General features: G+C 43.6%; 1 protein-coding gene across 1 annotated transcript in view; it reads left to right on the plus strand.

Annotated features, from left to right (window-relative positions):
- The window catches only part of LOC120805147 (synuclein, alpha interacting protein), a 28,214-nt gene extending 6,569 nt beyond the window's left edge, over window positions 1–21,645 (plus strand). The window contains 12 exon segments of the mRNA XM_040155068.1: window positions 1,911–1,998; window positions 3,310–3,382; window positions 3,625–3,643; window positions 3,645–4,182; window positions 5,350–5,515; window positions 5,654–5,937; window positions 6,912–7,091; window positions 9,091–9,204; window positions 10,311–10,436; window positions 11,376–11,545; window positions 12,945–13,034; window positions 14,120–21,645. Of these exon segments, the coding sequence (XP_040011002.1) occupies window positions 1,942–1,998; window positions 3,310–3,382; window positions 3,625–3,643; window positions 3,645–4,182; window positions 5,350–5,515; window positions 5,654–5,937; window positions 6,912–7,091; window positions 9,091–9,204; window positions 10,311–10,436; window positions 11,376–11,545; window positions 12,945–13,034; window positions 14,120–15,131 (2,829 nt within the window). The 5' untranslated portion in view covers window positions 1,911–1,941 and the 3' untranslated portion in view covers window positions 15,132–21,645.
- Window positions 21,646–23,610: the final 1,965 nt, after the last annotated feature.

Raw genomic sequence — 23,610 nt, forward strand, 5'->3', positions numbered from 1 at the left:
AGTAGCCATTAGAAGATGGTAAACTGTGGACATAAGGGGAGGCACATGGTCAGCAGCAACACTCAGACAGGCTGTGGCATTCAGACCATGATTGGTTGGTATTAAGGCCCAAAGTGGAGCCAAGAAAACCTCCCCCACACCATTACACCACCACCAGTCTGGACTGTTGACACGAGGCAGGTTGGGTCCATGGATTCATGCTGTTGACACCAGATTCTGACCCGACCATCTGCTGCCTCAGCAGAAATCCAGATCCATCAGACCAGGCTATGTTTTTCCAGTCTTCAACTGCCCAGTGTTGGTGCAGCCTGTGCCCACTGCAGGCTCAGGTTTCTGTTCTTGGCTGACAGGACTGGAACCTGACGTGGTCTTCTGCTGTTGTAGTCCATCCCCCTCAAGGTTGGACGTGTTGTTCATCCTGAGAAGCTTCTCTGCTCACCATATTTGTAAAGAGTGTTTATCTGAGTCACCGTAGCCTTTCAGTCAGCTCCTCTAGAGGAGTTCAGCAGTTTCACAAACACTCAAACCAACAGTCACGTCACAGTCAAAGTCACTGAGATCAGATTTTGTCCCCAGTCTGATGTTTGATGTGAACATTGACTGAAGCTCCTGACCTGTATCAGCAGGATGTTGTGCATTAAACTGCTGCCACATGATTGGCTGATTTATTTGGATGATTAAGCAGCTGTACAGGTGTTCCTAATAAAGTGCTTGGTGAGCATATAAGCATATTATTTATTTATTTTTTGTTTTAAGAAAAAAGGCCAAAGTTGTCAAATGTTAGATGTTATCTCAACACAACACTATGTTTAAATAAAATACAGTCGAGAATTGGTGACATTGTGGTTTAAATTAGACACAATATTTAATCAAGAGAATAAGTAAACAAGATGAAGAGCCTGACCAGACATCTGATGCCAGTTTTTGGACACATTTCAGACAGTACCAAAAAAATATTGAGATTTGAAAACCAGCCATAAGTTCCAGATTCCCAAAAGAATTTGAAGTTTATTGTCTTATAAACTGAATCCAGTTGGGCCGACAACTGGATCCAAAAGTGGTTTGGAAACATGTCTTTTTTTGGGACTCATGATAGGTGTTCGTTGTCGTTTTTCAGATTTTATAGACTAAACAGTCAACCGATGAAGCAAATAAACATTGAAGATATTATTTCTAGCCCTTACAATTAGTTTTATAATGAGCAGAACCTCAACAGATTTTCAGTCTCATGCTCAGTGTTATTTGACAGTTTGCTCAGAGATTAGTTTTGCCACCAGGGTGGGTTCTCGTGTTGGTCCATGTTGCGTGCTGCGTTTTTAAATCTCTGTGTGCGCTATGAGTCACGCTGGTCTCTGATTAAACCTGATTATCCTGCTGTTTGTTGCCTTTGATCGCTACAGCTCAGGCAGTTTGTGCAGTTGACACTTTGAGCTCTAAACAGTTTTAAACCCGCAGTATTACTGTGCACAAAAGGATTTGATTTTCTTCGGACAACACGTTTTACATTCAGCCATTGTTGGCTGGTGAGAGGGAAAATCCTCCTTACAATAGAAGTGACCTGTGTTATTTCCACAGTTTCCTCTTTATTCACTGTGCAAAAGTTTGTCGTCTCAGTTAGAAAAAGTTGAACAAAAACACAGAAAACACTAAAACACTACCAGAAATTTTCAACAGGACTGTTCTCAGTTTCCTGCGGCTACTTCCTGTGTTTTGTTCCTGCTGATCATATCGCTGCAACATTAATTCTCAAAATGTTTAGGAGGCTGCACATAGAATGTACGAACAGCAGAATGTTAAGGCTTTTATTCGGTGGTTATCAAAGTGTGTGTTTGAGATGGTTTTTGAGTATCTTCTGGATGCAGGAGTGTTTATGAAAGTTATGTCATAACATGATTTGTTTTTGCCTGCAGCTGGTTGTGAGGCTGATGATGTGGTGTGAAGATGGAGGCTCCTGAATACCTGGACCTGGATGAGATCGACTTCTCTGATGATTCAGTGGTCAGTGTGGTGTAACGTGATGACTGATGTTGACGTGCAGCTGCCTAAACTGCTGCTGAATAAAACTAAGGCAGTCTATGGCTGGTGGTGAAATCCAAATGTCATCTCTGTGTGTTTGTACACAGACGAAGTGGTGGCCTTGTGACAACAACAAAACAACACACTTAGCGTTGGTCTTTATTATTATTAAGCGCAGGCTGACTAGCTGAGCTCATTACATTTTATTTTGTGCAGCTTCTTTCACTGCAGCATCATTGTGTGCCTAAGTCACTCGCTGACAGATGCTGTGGATATAATTGCCTAAAACTAATGGCTGTTCGTTTTCTGCTCTCTGGTTTTCTTGCTCAAACGCTGAGAGTCCCAGCGTTTTTTTACAGCGTCCAGTGGGGTGTTTTTGATCGGTGGCTTATCCGAAGTGCAGTACTGTACAATAAACAAAAGTGCTGGAAGTTACCTTTAAATACTCGATACCATAAAGTCTTCTAATAATGTCTCTATCCACCCCAGTCTCGTTCCTTTGGATCAGTGAACAACCATCTAGGAGGCTTAACTGTGCACTTGCAACAGCCTCACCTCTACCTACAGCTACCGCTTTTCAAAAACTACCTACAGTAATGTGTAAAAACTTAAAAAACAACAGCTTAGCTCCTGTATGCATTTATCCAACAAACAACCCGCAACAACTTTAACCAAGCTGTTAAATAGAACAATCACCATAGGGTGCAGCCTGCTCTATGCCATGTAGATTCTACAAACAGATAACTACACTAATTGTCCAGTTTATTAGGTACATTTCGCTGAAACGAATGCAGTCTAATAGAACAGTCCGGCAACAAATCCTTCCTTCACGAAGCTTATAATGTTCAGTTTTATGTTGAAACTGGCGGTTTCCAACCCATTTATATCAACAAGGATAAACTAAATATTAGAAACACCCTCTCAGTATAACACAGAATGATTCAAGAGCAGCACAAACTAGAGCCTCCAAAATGGTCATAAAGAAGAATCAACACCTCTCTGAATTAGTTCGCACAAAAACTAAACACTATAACCTTCATGAAGGGAGGTTTTAGAGAGACACTGCATTAGTTTTCGCTGAGTGTAAAAAACTGGCAACTGAGTGCTTAATTACACAGCTGTTGCCTACAGCTGCCTATCTGCTTCGTGTTACACTCCGTCTGTGCTTGGAGCAACATAACTGCTACTGCAATTAACAAATATCTAAATATAACTGCTTTGCACAGGTGTTCAGCACCTGTCCACAAGCATCTCTCACTCTCTCCCTTTTTGTGCTCCCCCCTCATCCTTCAGTATTCTGTGACGTCTCTGAAGAGCATCCCAGAGCTGTCCAGGAGGAGTGATGGTCACGCTGAGGAGAGACCAGGTAACTTAAGTATATAATAAAAGTATGGCTTAGTTAGAACTTTTGTTCTCTGTTCAGCTAAAACTATGTAGCAGAATTGCCTTTACAGTGTATAACTGTTTGTGAAATTGCTTAGAAAGTGATGTCAGACCTCATCAACGCAGAATTGATGTCCTCCTCTAGTTTATATACACCAGTACTTCAGCGAGGTGTATTTACCGCATAACATTACTGATCTCTTATCATTTCATCTCCTTCTGCAGCTCCAGCCATCAACTGGAGTCGGGGTTTCCTCCCACAGTGGCGGGGGAATTAAACCCACGGGGCTCGCTGAGGTCCACAGTAAGTTCCGGCCAGTGAAGAGGGTCTCCCCTCTCAAACACCAACCAGAGACAACCGAATCGGACTCTGATGGGAAAGTCCAGGGTCAGGGGCCGGGTCTGGGGGAGCCGGGGGAGGGCAGTAAAGATGACCCCAGCTCTGACAAGCCGACTCATGCCTCCACCTCCTCTGATGGGCCAGGGGGGAAGATGAAGAGCCTGGGCGGCAGCGGTGGTGTTGTTGGAGGGAGTAACCCTCAGGGCCTGTTCGGGGAGCTGGAGCATTATGATCTCGACATGGACGAGATCCTGGACGTGCCTTATATCAAGTCCAGTCAGCAGATGTCCACGCTGCCTCGCGTCCCTCACGACAAGCGCTCTGTGACGGGGAGCAACCTGGGTGGGGGCACCCTGGAGAGGAACCGGGGAGGAGGGCTGAAGAACTCCGCTTTATCCCACAACGAGCCTCTGGGCCTGGGCAGCGGCAGTTCACAGACTCAGGTACAAACTTATCAACCTCAAAACAAACTCTTCAATACTTTGGATGTGTGAATCTGTCTACGATCCACAGAGCCCCTCTGGGTGACCTCGTAGAAAAAATGATGTGGAAATCATTATGTATGGATCGCTTAACTAAGCACACAGTTTAGTTACTGTAAAAGGAACTTTTTTGCAAGACTTGTGGAATATACTGTACGTGGCCTTCAGAATAAAAGCATGAATGAAAAAAGGCTTTTAAATATGTCTTAAGTTTTGCAGTATTTAACTGTATTTAATTGTCATACCAGCTAAATGAAAGCACAGAGAAATTGGGGATGAGACGGTGGGCATTGAAAGTTCACTACTACTTTTTCTCACTAGTCATGAGGTTCAATGCAAAACAGTAGTTCACTAGTCAACTACTGTTGACTAGATTGATTTTTCTTAAATTGTTTTGAGGGGGTCGCCACGGTGGCACACCTGTATGACTGTGAAAGAAACTATGTAAATTTATACAAGCATCGGTGATGTTGGGTAAAATCATGTCATCCACAAGTAGTCGTCCACAGAGTGGTTTTATTAGCCGACTGCTCGAGTAGATGGCGAAACCCTGAGATATATTCTGTACACTACACAGAAAGGACTGACCTGTATTTGAGTACTGAGTATACCACCGATGTAATATCTTGCTAAATGTGATATAAATTGGTAGAATTGTCTGTAGAAGTCTTGCTAAGACTTAAAAGCTGAGCTCCGTCATTTTGTCCGATTCTTTTCATGTAGAAATACGATAAGTTTATGTTTTGCTTGGCAACAACTGGAGGTTAATTTATAGAAGATAATTGGAAAGTAATTATAAATTGCAATATTGGTCTTAAAAATTGCAATTAGACATTTTCCACAAATTTTTGAGCCCAATGCTTTAAAGCACTTTTAAGTGTGTTTATATTTTTAGGCAGCCATTTTGTTTCCTTTCATTACAAATCGTGTCAGTTATCTTTTAGGCTTTCCAGTTTACTTAACCTTTATCCAGTCAACATGTTTGCAGTTTTAGTTTTTATGCTTCTGTTTCAACAATGAATTGTTTGAAGGCAAGAAATATGAACTTTATTAATGAATTATTTAATCGACTGTAATGTTGTGTCTTTAATTGAACGGTAGTTGTAATGATGTAATGTTTTGTTGCAGTATTGTGTTCTGTCTCCGGTGAAGTGGTCGGACCTGAGGAAGTCCAAGTCGATGGATCCAGACCTCCACCACCTACACCGCTCCCCAGCTGGAGGTTACCAGCCGGAGCTGCTCTCCTCCGGACTCCTCAGCTGCTCGTCCTCCCTCTCCTCTTTCTCCGATGCAGGTATGTCCAAACAGTACTGTCACCTTTGCTTCTTCTCTTTTTTTACCCTTTCTTGGTGGACAAAAACACTGCCATCACATTGTATGAAGGTATGAGATGATGTGATATGACTGGATTGGTTTGAACAATGACTCCCAGACAAGCTGCTGTCTGCGCGCGTCTACCAAGACTCCCAGACCCAGAGGCCCGGTGTGGAACCTCCAGGGGGCCCGGGGCTGATGTACCCCATTCCAGGGTGCAGCGTAAGCAGGCAGGATGGCTCCAAGCCCTGGGCTCCTGCACCTGGAGGAGGAGGGGCGGGCGGAGGTGGCGGGCCGAGGGGGTTTGGTGGAGGCGGAGGACCAGGAGCGGAGTTGGACGAGGAGACTAAGAAGAATCAGAACATCATCAACATCGTCAGAGAGGGACAGATCTCACTGCTGGTGAGTGCGGGGTCATCAGAGGGGAGCACATGCTGGTTCTGACCAGTGGAGGAGCAGGAGGTGGGCGATCTAACATTTGCAGTCCCCATCTGATGTTTTATCTTCCTTCTCCTCCTCTTCAACTGCTCCTCCTCTGTTGTTCCTCCTCGTTTTCACACTTTTCCCTTGTTTTTCACCCACCTCCTTCTTTCCAACCACTCCTCTTCCTCTTCTTCCGACTCCTCCATCTCCCTCCTGTCCTTCCTCTTATGCTCTTTCTCTTGATTTTCTCCTCTACTGCATTTTCCTCTACTGTTTTCTTACTCCTCCACATTTACCTGTCCCTTCTGCTCCATCTCCCGTTTTCCTGTTTATCTCCTTCCTCCTCCTCTTTTTCTTGCTCTTTCCTTCGCTTTCTCCTCCTGTTCCTCTACCCCTCAACTCCTTCTTGCTCCTCCTCCTGTCGGTCCCGTCCTTTCACCACATCTTGCTCCCTCTCACTCCCTTTCTCCAAATCCTTTTCCTTGCCCCCTTTCCTTCTTTTTCTCCTCCTTCACCTCTTCTCTCTCCACTTCCTTTACCTGTTCCACATCTGCCTGCTTCTCCTCCTCACCCTCCTCTCCGTTCTCCTCACCTCCCCCTGCAACTGGCACCTTCTCCTCTTCTCCCTCCTTCTCCCCCTCTTTGTCTTTCTCCTTAATCCTCCACCTCTCCTTCCCCGTCTTCCTCCACTTCTTTGTTCTCTCCCTACTCCTCAACTCCCTCCTCTTTTTGCTCTTCCTTCTCTTCCTTTTTTTCTTCCTGCAATTCTTCCTCCTCCAACTGTCCTTGCACCATCTTCTCCTGGTCTTCCTCCCCCTCCTCCTGCACTTCTTGTCCTTATCCCTCCTCTTGTTCCTCTTCTACCTATTCTCCTCCTCCACCTCCCCTTCCTTCCCTACTCTTCCTTGCTCCTCTTCCCCTCCCTCCTCCTCCTCCTCCTCCTACTGCTGCAGCCTCACCTGGCAGAAGATAACCTGGAGCTGATCAGAGACGAGGATGGGAACAACCTGCTGCACATCTCGGCCTCTCAGGGTCACGCTGACTGTCTGCAGCATCTCACCTCTCTGATGGGAGAGGACGGCCTCAACGAACGAAACAACCAGCAGCTCACCCCTGCAGGCCTGGGGGTCAAGGTCTGCGTGTGTGTGTGTGTGTGTGTGTGTGTGTGTTGATAGTGCGTGTTGTTTCTTCCCAAAGTAACATGTTTACTATTTGCATTAAGTTTAGTGATTGGGGCAGATCATTGAATGTTTTTCACCTCTGTTAGGACAAATATGAAGAAATTTAAATGATTATTACAGTAATTAAACCAGTCTCATCACCGACTTACCATAAAATTGCTTAGTAACACACTGTAGAAACTTGTTAGGTGTTGAATATGAATTTCTAAAACACTGTTTTGACTACTGCTGCAGTTATCTATTATTTGAATATTTGAATATGGTTAATAATAATAATAATAATAACTAATAACTAATAATAAATGTTTGTGAAGTACCTTTCAAAGCAGCGTTACAAAGTGCTTTACATGGGGAAGAACAAATCAGCTGAAGTTTTTCATAGCAGGAAAGGCACGGGTGTAATTACTATAAACAGTAACAACTGCATTTCATTTAAGTGCTCAGGTGCACGTTCGGGATTCTGGTGTTGTGCACGTGGCGTCACTGGCAAGGCTCACTGAGGTACCTAAATGGAACATTGTTAATGTGCTTAGTAGTACCTGCACTTTTCCCACTAAAAGAAGTCAAAATGTCTGCCATTTAAAGGTCAGTTCTTCTGATAATAAATAGAGTAATCAAATAAGAATACATATAGTATTTTTTAAGAGTAAATATGAGAAAAATCAAGCAGACCACTTCTTTTTTTCAAATGAAAATTACCGGCTTCTATGTAGGAAAACAACATAACACTCAATAAGTTTATTTTTAGTAACAATAAACAGAAATGATGAATAAGTAGGGCTGTGCTAGCTACTAGCCCCTTGTTGGCATGACCGAGTAGCTAAAAGCAGCAGTGCAGCTACAGTAAGCTAAAATTGAGATGCTCAAAAGTAATTGGACAGTTGACTGACAGTCAGTTTCCAGGCCAGATGTGGCACGTTCCATCATTATTAATGACACAATGAGCAGAGAAAAGTTCTGGATGCATCTTTACAACTGTGTAACTTGTTCCTACTTAAGTCAACTGTTTTTTTTGTCAAATCAAACAGGGTAAAAAAAGTGACTCCAGTGTGGCTAAGAGAGACAATGACAGTCGCAAACCTTGTAGAAATGTTTGAGAAAAGAAATGTCAAACAAACAAAAGATTTCCCTTCTAATCCCACTTCTGAGTTACCATTAACCCCACGGATGTAGCATGTTTTACCTTTCAAATACACGCACTGACCACATTATTAGGTACACCTGTCAGCTCCAAAGCAATCCACTACAACAGCTCTGCCATGAATTCCTCCTTTTTGCAAAGCTTATAATAAAGTGGCCAGTGTGCGTACGAGGTAGAGAGAATTGGGAAGCGTAAAATGGCTCAAAGAATCCATGATCCATGAGGGATTATTTTCGTTTACTGTCTTTAATAAAAATGTGGATGGATGTTTCTTGTGCAGCTTCATCTTCAGCCTTGTTTGAGCTGCGTATTCACCCAGCCTGATGTCTATATCTTTGTTCCTGTGCAGTGGAAAAAGTCAGAAATCTGCTTAATTTCCTCCATTCTGCACCTGACAAGGACATGCAGACCTTTGATTGTCTGTCGGCAGCTGGTCAGTGAGGTCATACTGTTTTAAGATGACGGCTTTTGATAAAATGATGTACACTTCTACATCAGCTCTGTTGGCAGCAGCCGGTTGTTAAAAAAATTTGTCCCTGGAATCAAAAGTGAACATCGTAAGTACTGAGGAGGTCCTGTTTTGTCTTCCCTGCAGTGGAAAGCGGGCTCTTGATTCTCTGCCAGTCAGGAAGTTTGTTATCTAGAGGCAAGCTGGGCAGCTGTGTGCTGATTCCTGATTACTCTTATCAACAAGTTGCTTGTTTATTCACTCAGATTAACGGGATGACAGATTTCCAACCACCTGGTCCTTACTGTAGTGTGTGTGTTCGTGTGTGTGTGTGTTTGTTCGTGTGTGTGTTGCCGTTTCAGAACGGTCATCTGGAGTGTGTGAGGTGGATGGTGAGTGAAACAGAGGCCATCGCTGAGCTGAGCTGCACCAGAGAACATCCCAGTCTGATCCACTATGCTGCCCGCTATGGACAGGTAACAGACACACACTCAAACTCCGTAATGCACACGAACAATCTCCAATATCCACAAGTCCCTGAAAAGTGTGGACAAGTCTTAAAAGACAGCACCTGAAATGTGTTGTGACTGTAGGTTGTATTTTTCCGTTGTTTCACTGTCGGGTTTCGTCAAATGATTTAAACAGCATATGTCACATCAGGGCATCAAGTAGTTATAAAACTGCATTTCCATTAAAGAGTATGTCTTTTCCTACCATTTGTGCCCATCACACTGACATTTGCATCAATCAGGCAATCACAGAAATACCTGACCTAGTTTTGAAATGACACACTAGGACAGGAGACGTCTGTTTAACTCACGAGTTCTCAAACAGTTCAGCTAAGACTGATGAAAGTAAAGCAACATGTGCTAATTAGACACACAGTTCAGCTGAGGCTGATGGGAATCTCATTAGTCTTAGGTCTCTGCTCATAAACCAAAGCGTTGGTCAAATTTAAATTTTGACCTGATACATCTTGACGGGGACCCGAACGTCTGCCAAATTTAATTGTCAAGGTAAAAAACCGCAAAGGTTTTCAGTGATAAAATGTGCTAGAAGACACAGTAGAGGATCACCAAAAGCAGTCGTTTTCATCCTCTGGTGACCATGAATGAACCAGAATTCAGGACAGTCCATCCAATAGTGTTTGAGAGATCTCAGTCTGTGCTCCACATGCGGTTATTCCTACAATTTCCTTTTGAAGCAACCAAATGATGGTTGCGGTTAAGGCGAGATAGGAGAAATTCCAATACTGACTACTAGAAGCCAGCAGAAGTGTTCAAGGGGAAGGTCCTAACACCCACATTATGTTTATGTAAAGACCTTGATGTGTTGGTGAGAGTGGTGTGTCTAGGTGGGGCTGTCTGCAGTTTAGAGGGACTCAATCTGTCTGTGGCAAATGAATTAATATTGTTAAATGCTGTTCTTTCATGATGTCGAATCTGCAGGTTGGGCATGTACTGTGTGTGTGTGTGTGTGTGTGTGTGTGTGCGTGTGTTGGGGAAGCTTGGAGTGCGGTTGGTTCACTTGTTTCAGTGAAGTGAGGTAAAAAGTCTCATTCTGCTTCTGTCTGTCTCTTCAGGAGAAGGTCTTGTTGTGGTTACTTCAGTTCATGCAGGAACAGGCGATCTCTCTGGACGAAGTCGACCAGAACGGAAACACTGCGGTCCATGTAGCAGCTCAGTACGGACACCTCACCTGTATACAGGTGTGTACTGCCGGAAAGTAACAACCAGTATCAACTTAATTATGACTGTTTCTTCTGATTTCTCACAGTCCTTCGTGGTTGGTCTTGTCAACTGTTTCACTGGGTCATTTGCCATCCTCTGCATCCCTCAGCACTTGCTGATACCGTGTTAGCACCATGCGTCATGCAGATTGTCAAAGAGAGCAAGGCCTGGGGGGAACAGAGGATGGAAAATGAACTCATTTACTTTTTCTTTTTTAACAAATAATTAAAAGGACTCAAACAAGTGAAGAATAAAAGTAACTTTTAGAAATCCATCCTCAACTTCTAATTATTCTTTGTTTACACACGTATATATTAATTGAACTTCCATCACACATTGTACAGTGGAAATGATCAAGATCACAACACACATGTGGTAAGATCCCTGAAGTAATTATTCCCCCAATGGTCGATGTCCCGTACTAATCGACTTGTAGTGCCCCGCTAAAGATGGTTCCAGTAATTCTTAGCCTACAACTCAGTAATACAGAACATGGTTTAAAGTTTTCCCAGCGCCTACTTATCATGACATTACTTATATTAAAAATGCGTCTGACACTCTGAAGCTCATTTTCCTACAGTGGAGGCCGGGTGCTTTTTACTGCTGGTAGGTGGCACACCCTGCTGAAGGAGAGGCGGATGTTACCAGTCTTGTCTGCTTCCTGTTGGCTAGCCAGCCCGACAGTGAAAACACTGATAGTTAATGATGTGTTTTAGACAAAATAGCTGCTTTTTCCTCAGCAGAGCCAAGTAGATATGTACTGTGGGGGGCAGCATTACACAGTTACACAGTACTAATAAAGAGCCAATACTGGAAATAACAGTGTTTCTGAATGTTTTGAATCCTGACTTAGAAACAAGCATCAACATGTCTGAAGTCTGAGAAGTGAATGTTAAAGTATCTGCGTGTGTATCCAGACTCTCGTGGAGTACGGCTCTAACGTGACAGTCCAGAACCAGCAGGGGGAGCGGCCTTCCCAGAGCGCCGAGCGGCAGGGGCACACTACCTGCGCTCGATACCTGGTCGTCGTGGAAACCTGCATGTCGCTGGCCTCACAGGTTGTTAAACTCACCAAGCAGCTCAATGAGTAAGTTGAAGTATTTTTACGTTTGTATTTACAGTCTGTGTGACCATTAGCTCATGTTTGAGTTACAGTTACCGCACCAGCTTCAGTAGTTACCTTTTCAGGTATTGTTGTTATTATTACAGACCTTAATGATGTCATGACTATTTTAAGTTTTTTAAAATGCCGATTTAACTCCCACTATTTGTCATTGCCAATTTAAACACATCTACTGTGTTTAATTAAAATAGTTTATTTGAATTTTTAAATGCATACAGTGCATTTTCTCCAAGTATTTAGTTTGCCCTTGTTGATAGAATCACCAGATGATCAGCTTTGAGGCTTTGCACCAGGACAGCACAATGACTGAGACCCAGTTTCCACCAAAATACCCGCAACTCTTTTGCTCAGCCTCATTTGATCAAAACCCTCTCCTGGTTGCATCCCTTCTCTCACTGCGCATGTTGCACTGGGCACAAAAACACTAAACCAGACGGGAAAGAGGATTTCAGGAAAATACCAAACAGTTGGGGCGCTGCTCGTGCTGGTTGTAGGACAGCTGTGAAAACAGAGCCCTGAGTTTTTGTTTTGTCCCTCTCTGTTGCCAGGCACAGTTTAAGTTGAGCTTAACCAACAGCTCAGCCATCACAGTTACAGGCTGTTTATACTGAAGACATTTCAGCAGCGTGTTTCAAATGTCTGTCTGAAGCATGTTTTTGGGCTTTTAGTCAGTTTTCTCCTGCCTCAACACATGTAACTACGGTGATTGTGTATTGGGCTCAGAGCGCTGTTGGATTTCGTCTGATATCCCATTTACAGCTGGTATTAAGATGCGTTTCGGGTGATGGTGCATGACGACGTGAAGGTACAAGTGTAGATGCACCAAAGACGCATTGAGGACGGTTGGCGATCCAGTCAGCAAAGCCGCCTCCGGAGCTGGTCAGGGACACACTGAGACCACATTGGACACAAGTGTAAATGCAATTGCGTTGTCAAGCAACATAAAACAACAACGTGGGCAGAAACACGTTTCAAACCAGCACCCAAGTGTCTGCTTTCAGTTCGGTCCAACGAAAGCATACAAGCGAAACTTGGCAATTCAATTCTTGGCAACCGACACTGGAGACACACATTAAAACCAGGCGTAAATGTGATCAGGTCAAAATCATATCTGCATACAATCCGGATACGAGACGCATTTTAACACCCGATGTAAATGGCAGTAGTGTGTCTGAATGCATCCATTGCAGACATGGTGTTACTGTCACTGTTGGGTCTACATGTGATGTTAGTGTTACAGTGGGTAGTTTCTGTCTTTTCAGTGGACGTTGACATCTTGCGAGCCGTACGTTCAGACTGGTGTTGCCTGTTGTGCGCCAGTGTCAGTCTTCATCCTCTGGTCTGTGTATGTTGTGTCGTGCAGACAGGCAACGGAGAGGATGGCTCTACAGAAACAACTGCAGAGGCTGATGGACCCCAACAAGGCAGAGGGGACGCCTTCCCGATCACCCAGGTAACACACACATATCGGACCCCCTATTCACACACTCCTCTCTCTCATCAAAAGAGGCTCCTATGAGTCTTGAGTTATATTTTTATGATGTTGGGACTAGATATTTTTATGCCACAATGAGATCTTGTCTATTGACGAGAAGAAACTTATACAAAGCCACCGAATAAGACATGATGTCAATTAAAAAATAGACGTCATGGTGTAGTAGCCAAGATGTGCGAATAAAGGAGGTGAAAAAATGCTGCTTCTCTTCGTTTCTTCACTGCTGGAAAACAGCGCAGTCTCCACTGCAACATTTGGCATTTCCCGCAAGATTATACCAATCTCAGCACAGCAGAGTTTGGAAAGTGACAAGACGACTCAGTGATGATTCCTCCCGGGGAGAACGTAAACTCAGTGCCTACAGTTGTTGTTGGGGTGTGTAAAATGAGAAAAGAGCAGCGGCGGAGGCAGCAGCAGTAGTGAAAGCAAGCGATCTCAGCAGTTACGGCAGTTTTCAGGTGAGCAGCACAAAAGAAACTTCTCAGATACACCACCTGAACTTGTTCTCAGGGTTTTCTACAGTGTGGGACCATGGAAAGTGGTCTCAGACTTTTGGGCCCCACTGTAGGTCTACTGTGTATTATTTTCTATAAATGTTGCAATTTTTAATACATTTTTGTAATTTAATACACTACTTTAGATAGATAAACTGTAGATAAGGCTATTTCAGAGCAGATATGCATTCAACTGTACTTATTTACAGCAGTAGTAGTAGTAGTAAGTGTAGCAGTAGGAGTTTCAGTAGTTGCATCAAAAGCAATCAATCAATTATTTTTACCGCTACTGGTGTAACTACTACTTTACACCAGTAGCGGTAAAAATAATTACTGTAGAAAGCAAGTACTACTGTTAGTAATAGCAGTATTAGTATGTAGTAATGGTGGTAGAAGTAGCAGCAGTGTGTGTGTGTGTGTGTGTGTGTGTGTGTGTGTGTGTGTTGGTGTTAGTAGTAATGGCTGTCAAGACAGCCATTACTTCAAGACATTAACATGCACGCTAAAAAGATGTAAAGGATCCTTTCTGTCTCCCTCTCTGGACTCCAGCTCCCATCAGCCCTCAGTGGAGGCGTGGCCAGAGATGATGTTGACAGCGGAGGGAACTCCGGGTGACGGTCATTGGTTGGTTCGTCAGGGAGGGGTGGGTCAAGACTCTGTGCTTCGGCAGCTGCTGGGGAAGGACGTGTCGGACACGCTGTGTCCAAGGGAGAGGCTGCCTCTGTCAGGTGGCCCCTCTGGCCCTGGGGCCCCTGGTGCCCCTGGTGCCCCTGGTGCCCGTAGGACGGGGCTGGTGGAGAGAAGAGAGCTCAAACTTGCCAGACTCAAACAGATCATGCAGCGCTCTCTCAGTGAATCAGATTCGGATGGTTATCCACCAGAGGAAGGTAAAAATCAAGGAGCACCGCCTCCAAACACCTTGCGACCCGATAGGCCGTACCACCTGCCAATTACAGAGGAGGAGCCGGTATCAAACCACCTTCATTTAATGATGAGGAAACACCTCCCCACATCCTCCTCCTCCTCCTCCTCGGCTGAGAAGAAGCAGGCATTTTCTCTCAATGGGTCAAAGTCAGTCGACAGTGTCGGTTACAACCCCTCCCCCACCTCCAGTGACCCCGAGGCCACAGACGGCAAAACACCAGACACCTCCAGCGACCCCCATGACGCCGCCAATGGCCAGAAAGTCGCCACCAGCCCCAAGAGTGCCCTGAAGTCTCCCTCGTCTCGCAGGAAGACGTCCCAGAACCTCAAACTGAGGGTTACCTTTGACGAGCAGATCCACAAGAGCTCCAGTCAGGAGGCAGAGCCAACCAAAGGGCATCATGGGAAGGAGAGGACTCCAACAGGAAGCTCTGAAAGCAAGCGGCCGTTTGGGACGTTCCGCTCCATCATGGAGACGCTGAGCGGAAACACAAATCACAACAACAACAACAACGGTGGTGGTCAGTCAGGCTCTGCTGTCAAACCGCCCACCTGTCAGAACTCACCTGGCAGGAAGTCGGAGAGTAAGAGCAGCCCGGGAGGAGCCAAGGGCAAGAGCAAAACCAGTAACGTTTAACCAGCTAGTGCCTACTGAGGTGCAGAGGTGACAAACACATAATGAACAGACCGCAATCAAGAGCAAACAGCTAGAGGCAGCGAACATGGGAAATGTATAGAGGTTTACCCCATTGACATATTCTGTGTTTAAAATCGTACCCCTTCCTCTCAGCATCATAAATCATTCAAAACCAAGTCCTATAAAGGAGACATCAGGCACATACTGCTGGAATAAACAGAACTTACTTTTCCCAGTGGGAGCAGTGACGTCTCCGAGGTTAGAGGACAAGATCACGTCAATGATGGCATTTCCAAGTGGGTTAACGTATCATGAAGATAACAGTATATGACGTAGGCCAACACTAAACGCATAATGACGATTATACCGTAGCTGCGTTGTAATTGCACAAAGATTTTTTTGATTCCCGACAGTGTTGATGCTTTTACACTTTATACCATCCCTGCGGCTCAGAATAACAGAAGGAGACTCCGTGATGCTAATCAGAAATAAAAGCTAAACTCTCAGTTGTCTTTTATAAGACAAATAATCCACACACTGTTAAATGTTTCCCATGACTATAAGTGCAACATTTCAGTCAGGTAGACCCCATCGTTCTCTCCTCTCTTCTCTGTTTTGGCAGCACTAATAGTCTGACATTACTTTGAACTCCTTTATGTGCATCACATATTCATAATAGTTTTCTCGTCATCGGACAGAACAGAAGAAACTCTTCTTTGTATGCAACCAAAATTACCCGTGGGTATCACGGTTTCATCTCATGTCATATCAAGTGCTTCAAGTGCTTCAGTCTCCTGACGATGTTGCTTGTAATTAACAACTCTGCCTCTTTTACACGAACGTGCTGGTAGCCAGACAGGAAAAACCCCAGAGGTAACAGACCCAGTTGATAACCAGCTTCGCGATAGAGGTTATCCGGGCAGGCAAATGCTGGACTCACTGAAGCCACATAGCCCCAAGAGAGCCAGACTAAGCTGAACGTGGCTCGCGATACAGGCCCGTGTAGTAACTATGCCATTCGCCTGCAAGTAAGAGAATGTAGCCAAGGGCTCAAAGGGGTTAACAAGTTTTTCATACGACAGTAAACTACAGCAGCGTCCAGAAAACTCAGATGTTCAACATAAAATTTGACTTCAAGTGACCAAACCACGAGTGCGATTTCAAATGAACAAACCCCCTTCGGCCATTTGACGATAGGCGGAATGTTAAAGCAGCTACAGCTACAGTTTGTTTATTTGGTCCAAACAACTGCGGTGGAAAAACTGACTGAATTTTTTTGTGTTTGTTTTGGACACAGTCATGTCAGCTGATTACAAGCCGACCAGGTCTTGTAAACAAACGGTTTTATTTTTTTAAGCAGAGTATTTTACGACCTGTCACCCTGCCAGTTTGTTTTCCCACGTCACGCAGGAGGTTTCATTTGTTTGTTCATAGTACAAGAGGGAAATTTAACTGATCATCCTTTAAGACAGCACACAGAGACAATGTGACGTTAAAAGGTTTGTCTGATTCTGGGTAAAAGGGAAAAAAAAAGTCAAATCCATCAGTGACCATTAGTCAACATCTGGGCTCTTTGGGCCATGATCCCCTAGTTTACATTACCACCTCAAATATACTAGTTATATACTACATGAGTCAGTAAAATAAATTTCCCAGTCAGTGTCTTTTTTGACAAAATAATCTTAACTCATGGCCCACTTACCTTTTTCTGGAGCTTTAAACAGTATTTTATGGTTTTCATCAGTGGATGAGGTTTGCTGAGATGTCATTGACCATGTCGGCTCCAGAAAAACCTTGTAAATTGACCTTGAGTTATGATTATTTCATCAAACTACTATTCCCACTGCAAGTACGACCTTTCACACTCCAGGAATATATTGTTTAGTCAGTGACGGGTTTCATTTCAGTGCATTCCCCCTCACTTCTTTTCTCCTTAGTCATACTGAGGTTTTTATACATGTTTAGCATAAAGTTTCTCATGTTCTTTGCCTCAAACGTTTCACTCTTGACGGTTTTTACACAGTTTTAAGGAGTGAAAGACAAAAAGTGAACCTGTCTCAGCTCCGCAAGTCGGTTATGTTGTTAAAACGTATTCAATGCTGTTATTCAGAGACAGGAACAGCTGCAAAGTGAATGAGAAGAACCTGTGTTTAACAGGACGGAGGGATTTGTTTTTATTGACAAACTGAATTAAGTTTGTTTGTTTGTGTATTAATCAGTGTCCTGCAGAAACCTCACATCTCCATCAAACAGTTTGTCATGCATTTTTAGCTTTTTCGCATTTAACAGTTCGATTTTTGTATCAGATTACAAAAACATTCCCGGAGTTCAGTCGTCTGCTAAACCAAACCAAAACAAAAAAGTGTCAAAACTTAATCTCCCTATCTGGAGATTCAAGGTTTCTGTCTCTCTGCCACTCTGTCCCTGTTCTCTGAACTACACTACAGATGAACGTATGGATTATTGGTATTTATGTTTATGCACACAGTTATATGATATGAAAATTTAAAAAATGTGGTTATAATCATGCACGTGGTTCACGTGCACCAGCACAACAAATAGTTTTAAAACCACTGTATATATACTGTAGTAGTATTTAATTGTTTTGTTAGGTTTTTTTTTGTTTGTTTTGTTTTTTTTACATTATATTCCAAACACTTTTTTTATTTCCAATGTTATTATCTATGCAGTATTTTTGGCATGAAGTAGACATTAGTTGTGTGATGTGTCTTTGAGACGGGGAGGTTTAAGGATGCACCTTCTACAGCGGCCGACAAAAAGGCTGATTTATATAAACTTTAAGAGAGAAAAGTTGAAACTGAAGTTGAAACTTGTCATTCCACTGCGGAGATTTTCTACACCGCTTTCGTGAGATTGTGACCATTGACAAATCGTCTCAAAGCTTGAAACTACTAAGACTAAGGCTGTAATCTGACTCTCTTGTCATTTGTTTGAATTTCAGTGTGGCAATATGCGATTCTTTGAATTGAAATCTAGCAAAAACAAGAAGAAAAAAAAAAGGTGTAGCAGGGTGGCACCACATCTGTCGTGTGTGTCGGAGCCATGAATGGCATCACTGAGTCGGAGAGAGAGACTTTATTCGGCCGTCTCCACATCCTAGTAGGACCATATATTAAAATTAGGAAGAAAAAACAGATTTAAAAAAGTGAGACATTTGGGGCTGCTGAGCTTTTGAGTTTGATTTGATCTTATATCATTCATTTTAGGTTTAGAGGTGCTGCAAAACAAGGGGTTATCAGTTATAATCAGCAGCTTTATGGCTTTTTTGGGTAACTGAGATCCCTCTTGCTCCCTTGTAGTACAAAACTGCTGTTATCTGCAACTTTCTGGACCTTTTTATGGTGAATACAGACACTAAAGCCTCACTAGCAGCCCCAAGAGGCTGCAGCGTTCAATGCATCTCACAATGCACCAGGGTTGAACAGAAAAACCATGATACGAACAGTATTTGCACTACCAGTCAACCGTTTTGTACCATTTTTTTTTTTTTAGGTTATTCACCGGACTTGAGCTGCTGTTTTTTCCATAAAAAAGTGGAAAAATGGAGGTGTTCCAAGTCTTTTGACTGGTAGTGTGTATCCTGTAATTCCTGTGGGTGGTGCTAGAGGAAAGGTCAAGGGGTTCACTAAAATCACCAGGAATCATCCAGCATGAATATCCACATCTAATACAGCGGAAATCCGGCCAAGTTGTCTGCGTATCTCTTTGGTCAAAAAGAGAGAAAATCCTCTCCTCCTTCTAACTTTAGTTTTATCGTGTGTCTCTGAAGTGAAAACACAGGTTACAGCCTCGGCTCTCTGGTTCTCAGCTTTGGGAGAAACTGGATCACGTCTGTCATGTTCCTGAGGCATGTTCAGGTTAACGCAAATATTATTAGTGGTCTGACGCAGCAGAATATGTTCTAATCCAAACTTGTCATGCCTTGACATCAGTCTGTGGTGTCTTTCTTTTACATTCCTGTATGTGGTGGGTTCATAAACCTGTAGTTTGCATCCGTGAGATTCTGCTGTGCAGTTCTCTCACATCTGGTTTTCCCGGTGACCTTTGTCCAGTTTACCTTTACCTTTACCGTAGGTTGACACAGTCTTTGGCTGTTGCGGTTCTTGAGTCTGCAGGTGATGGTGGCTCAGGAGGGTTTCCCTGCAGCTGGTTCTCTGGTTCTGATTTGTTAAAGGAACAAGCCAACATTTTGGTGCCTTCCCCGGAGTCAGATGAGAAGATCGATATCAGTTTCATTTTTCTGTGTCCCAGTATAGATACACTACTTGGTCAAAAGTGTGCGGACACGCGAATATTCCACCCATCTTTGATGGTTGACCATATGGTTCTGCCACCATGTTCATTGATGTGCTGCCGTAACAGCCTCCACTCTTCTGGTTTCAGTCTTTGAGGTCAGGATTCGGTGCAGACCAGTCAACATCTTCCACAGCAAACTGGGAAAACTGTTTCTTTGTGGAGTTGGCTTTGTGCACGGGAACATTGTCATGTTGAAACAGGGACAGACACAAACTGTTGACACAAAGATGGAAGAATACTGTTGTTTAAATTATCGTTGTACGCTGCAACATTAAGATTTCCCTTCGTTGGAATTGAAAACTGAGGCCAGATTTAAACCCAGAATAGGTCGCCCCAGCTTACTTTTGGAGGAGGGCCAAATTTCCGCCAGGCCGTCTGTAGGTTGGATGTTTAGTTTGAGGGGGTTCACCTGATTATTTGCCCGATTTAATAACCGTCTGACTGTTGGATGGTCAGATGGATTTCTGGCAGGAATTTTAGTCAGCTGTCTGGACATGGTTTTCCCACATGGCTGCTGTCAAAAATCAGTTATTAACTGTAGTGAGCTTGTTTTAATATTATCTGAGATGTAATTTACATGTTGTGGATCTTGAGCTGTAATAGAAATAAAACAGATGGGACTGTACACATCTTTGGGCCATCTGCAGCTCCATAGTTTTCTGTCATTATGATTTGAATTTGGAATTGCACAAAGTGACAGTTTCTTTAATTTCTTCTTTCGGTAGAAGTTTTATGTTTAGCGTGGAAGAAAAGTCCAAATCCAAATCAGGGAAGAACCGCCTCAGACAAGAGCACCAAAATATGTAAACCAAGTTGTCCGTAAACTTCTGGCCATTCAGTGTATGTCTACGCTGGATGCATACAGATGAAACTGATATCGGTCCTCTCATCTGAAAGTGGGTTTGATTCAAACAAGTGTGTTTCCCGAAACGTTTGACTTTTCCTTTAGTTACTGGTATTCAAAGAATTCAGAGAGCTGAATGGAAAGAAATCACGTGGGCACAGTTGTCGAGGTAAAACTTCACTGCTGCTTCGTCGTCCATTTTTACTTCACTCCCAGCTGATGTGAAGGACTGGTACCAACTGGTACCAACTTAAATCCCAGTGAATCCTTTAACTGCTATGGAAAACATGTAGGGAGTTTTTTTTCACTCTGTAGCAACAGCAAACGAGTAAACGGGGGCCAAATTTGGCCTGAATTTTGGTAACATTTTATTTTGTGGGTCTAAAAATTTTTTTCTCATACTTTCCTAGTAATTTCCTGTGAAGAACTATGTAATTTAGATACAATATAAACAGTGATCAGTTGGTACATTTCCAGTTACTTTAATTCCTTTTAATTGTTGGTGTAACCTTACTTTCATCCAGCGGCACAGCAGGTCATCTGGACATGCCGAAATGAGGAATTTGTCTACGGGCAAGCCCACAAGTCCACGTAGATGAAGCATATATTTCCCAATGATAAAAGAATACTGAATTAATATTTAACTTGGGTTTAAATGGAGTTCCCTCTTTAGAAAATTCCTCTGAAAGTCAACAGCTAATGATAAACTTACTCAAATAACAGAACATTGTCTCTGTTTTCCTTATAAAAACTACCCAATTACATAGTGTTTTTACAAGATCATGGAATTTATTAAGAAAGTACAGACCGGCAAAAGAAAGTGGTAACTGAAATATTCTGGGCGTTTTTCACTCGCATTTGGCAGGAAAATGTATCGTCTGCATTGTCTCAAAATTCTGCTCATTGTCAAACAATCAGTCCTCTGTCTGCGGGGTCGATCCCGTTGATGAGAATTTTTATTTTTTTTGTGAAATGCAGTTTATTTTATCAGAAGCGTCGTCGTCATAACCACGCCTTCAGGAGGGAAAGGAGCTCGGTGCCATTAACGCGGCGGCGTTCGACGGACGAGACGAACTGAATCGTACCTGTTTGACCTGTTTGTTGTATTTTGAATGAACTGCTTGGATGGACGGTGTTGCTTCATCGACTCAATGCAAAAGAAAAAAAAAAAGAAATGAGACGCAATATCAGTGAATGCTGAAGAGACTGTGTGATCTGAGTGTAGAGTTTGTTTTTCTGTTTTTGTTTTTTCACTAACCAGCGTGTACAGAGGCAGACGGCTGCTTCTTCTGTCCTGTAAATTAAATTGTTGTGAAGGATGAAGACAAACCGAAATAAACCGTTACCTTATTTCTGGACTTCCAGACGGTGTCAAGTCCTATATTTTTTCAGGTTTTATGAGTGTGGGCAGATAAAGGTTATTCTGTTTTGTTTTGTTTTGTTTTCCACTGGAGATGCTGAACAAGATCTTTGTGATCAATATACTTCCCACATATTGCTGCTAAGGTTTTTAATCACGTTGACTTTTCTTGACCACCCATACACTTTTTTTGCGACTTACCTTTGTTATTTGACATGGAAGGACCAAGCAAGTGTTTCTGCATGTTTTAGCCCCTTTGCGGACCTAAGTTTCAGTCTCAACCTGCCTCACTGGCCAAAACATTTTAACTAAGTTTAGCGCTGACTGACTGAAAGTCGCTACCCTATTTTTTGCATGAATTCATTCTTATGCTTGCCTGTCTACCAGGTGTGCTTTCGATAACATTCACTTAAACCAATTTACCCAAAATCGTAACGTCATAAACATACCGTGTTATTTTTCCTTCCTCCAGGAAGCCACTGGGTTTGGTCAGAAGTTGTCTGTGTTGCTGTAACATGAAAAACTTATCTCATTTAGTTAAGTCAGATGTTATATTGGAACCAGCTGAGCAGCATCAGACACGACAAACAGATGACAAAGCAAAACCTAAATGTGTTGGCTCAGGAAAAGATGGACGTAATATCGGTGTTGGGTCATATTATCTTCAGGTAGAAGTTAAATCCTGAACCAGACATAAACAATCAGATATGAGACTCGATTGATCCCAAAGTTCAAAGCAAACTTCTTAAGTTTCTTAAAAAATCAATGAAGCTGTCTTTACTTTCGCAGAGACCTCATCCAACACAGTCAGAGGCCCTCCCAAGGTCCCTGGGCCCTGCTTTTGACCACCACTGATCGAGACGGATGTGGTGTGTGAATTGTGTTCCCTGGTAATTTAGTGGACAACACATAACAGAGCGTATATGCATTTCCGCGCGCTTCAGCGGCATCAAAAACAGTCACTTAACGGGGCAGGATTTATGGTGTTTGGGTAGCAAATTGGCCTTTGATGGTTCCCACGCAGGGTCGGCTGCTTCCCCACGGAGCCTAATGGGGTTTGCTCTAATAGCGCCCCTCAATCATCGCCGCGAATATGAAACATGAGCTAGCCGGCTGACAATTAGCAAAACAGCACTGAAGAGAGACGGGGACGTGATATGTGAGGAACGCAGGATTTATCAGGATTTTCCAAAACACTCCTCGCCAGTTCATGTAACAAAAAACAAGAGCTATTTGTTTTTTTTCCCCCGAGCTCTCTCCTCCTCTTTTCTGCTTTTTTTTTTTTTCTTCCAAGGGGGTGGGAGGGCGAAGTTAAACTGATAAATTAGACCTCATTTATTGGACAACAATTTGAGTCGATACCCAGGGGCCTCTGCTCTGCGGTGTGGACGAGGCTCCTGAGCCGCTAATTGGTTCGCTCTGTTCGGATGGAGAGGGTGTTTGGTCGGGGGGGGGGTTTAAGTGGGGCGGGCGGGGCGGCCAGGGCGAGCGGTGTGTTTGGCCGGCACTGATGCTCTCACACACACACACACACACACACACAAGCACACATGAACGGTTGTCTGGCGGCGGACGTCCGCGGCGCACGCCACGAAAACAGACGAGACAAGCGCTTGATTTGACAGCCGGGGCGGGGGGGTAGAGGAGTGGAGGAGTCATGTATAGATTTTTGTGTCTGTTGTTTTGGCTTATTTGTGTGCTTCTTTTACTCAGTCAATCAAATTTAATTGACACCGCTGGGCTGGGGCCGGGGGCCCCGCGCCATGCTGGGATGACAGGCCTTTAATGCCAAAGAGAGGAGAGGAGGTTCTTCTGCCTGTGAAGGATGGAGGAGGGTGAGGGGGTGAGGACGCCGGGGGGGAGGGGGGGGACTGAGGGTGACAATGCCTCAGCCCGTCAACAGTATTAATTGATGTAACGACAGCGATGATGGATACTGATAAATACAACCTTTAAGA

This window comes from Xiphias gladius, chromosome 19 (genome assembly GCF_016859285.1).
Source record: "Xiphias gladius isolate SHS-SW01 ecotype Sanya breed wild chromosome 19, ASM1685928v1, whole genome shotgun sequence".
NCBI lineage: Eukaryota > Metazoa > Chordata > Actinopteri > Istiophoriformes > Xiphiidae > Xiphias > Xiphias gladius.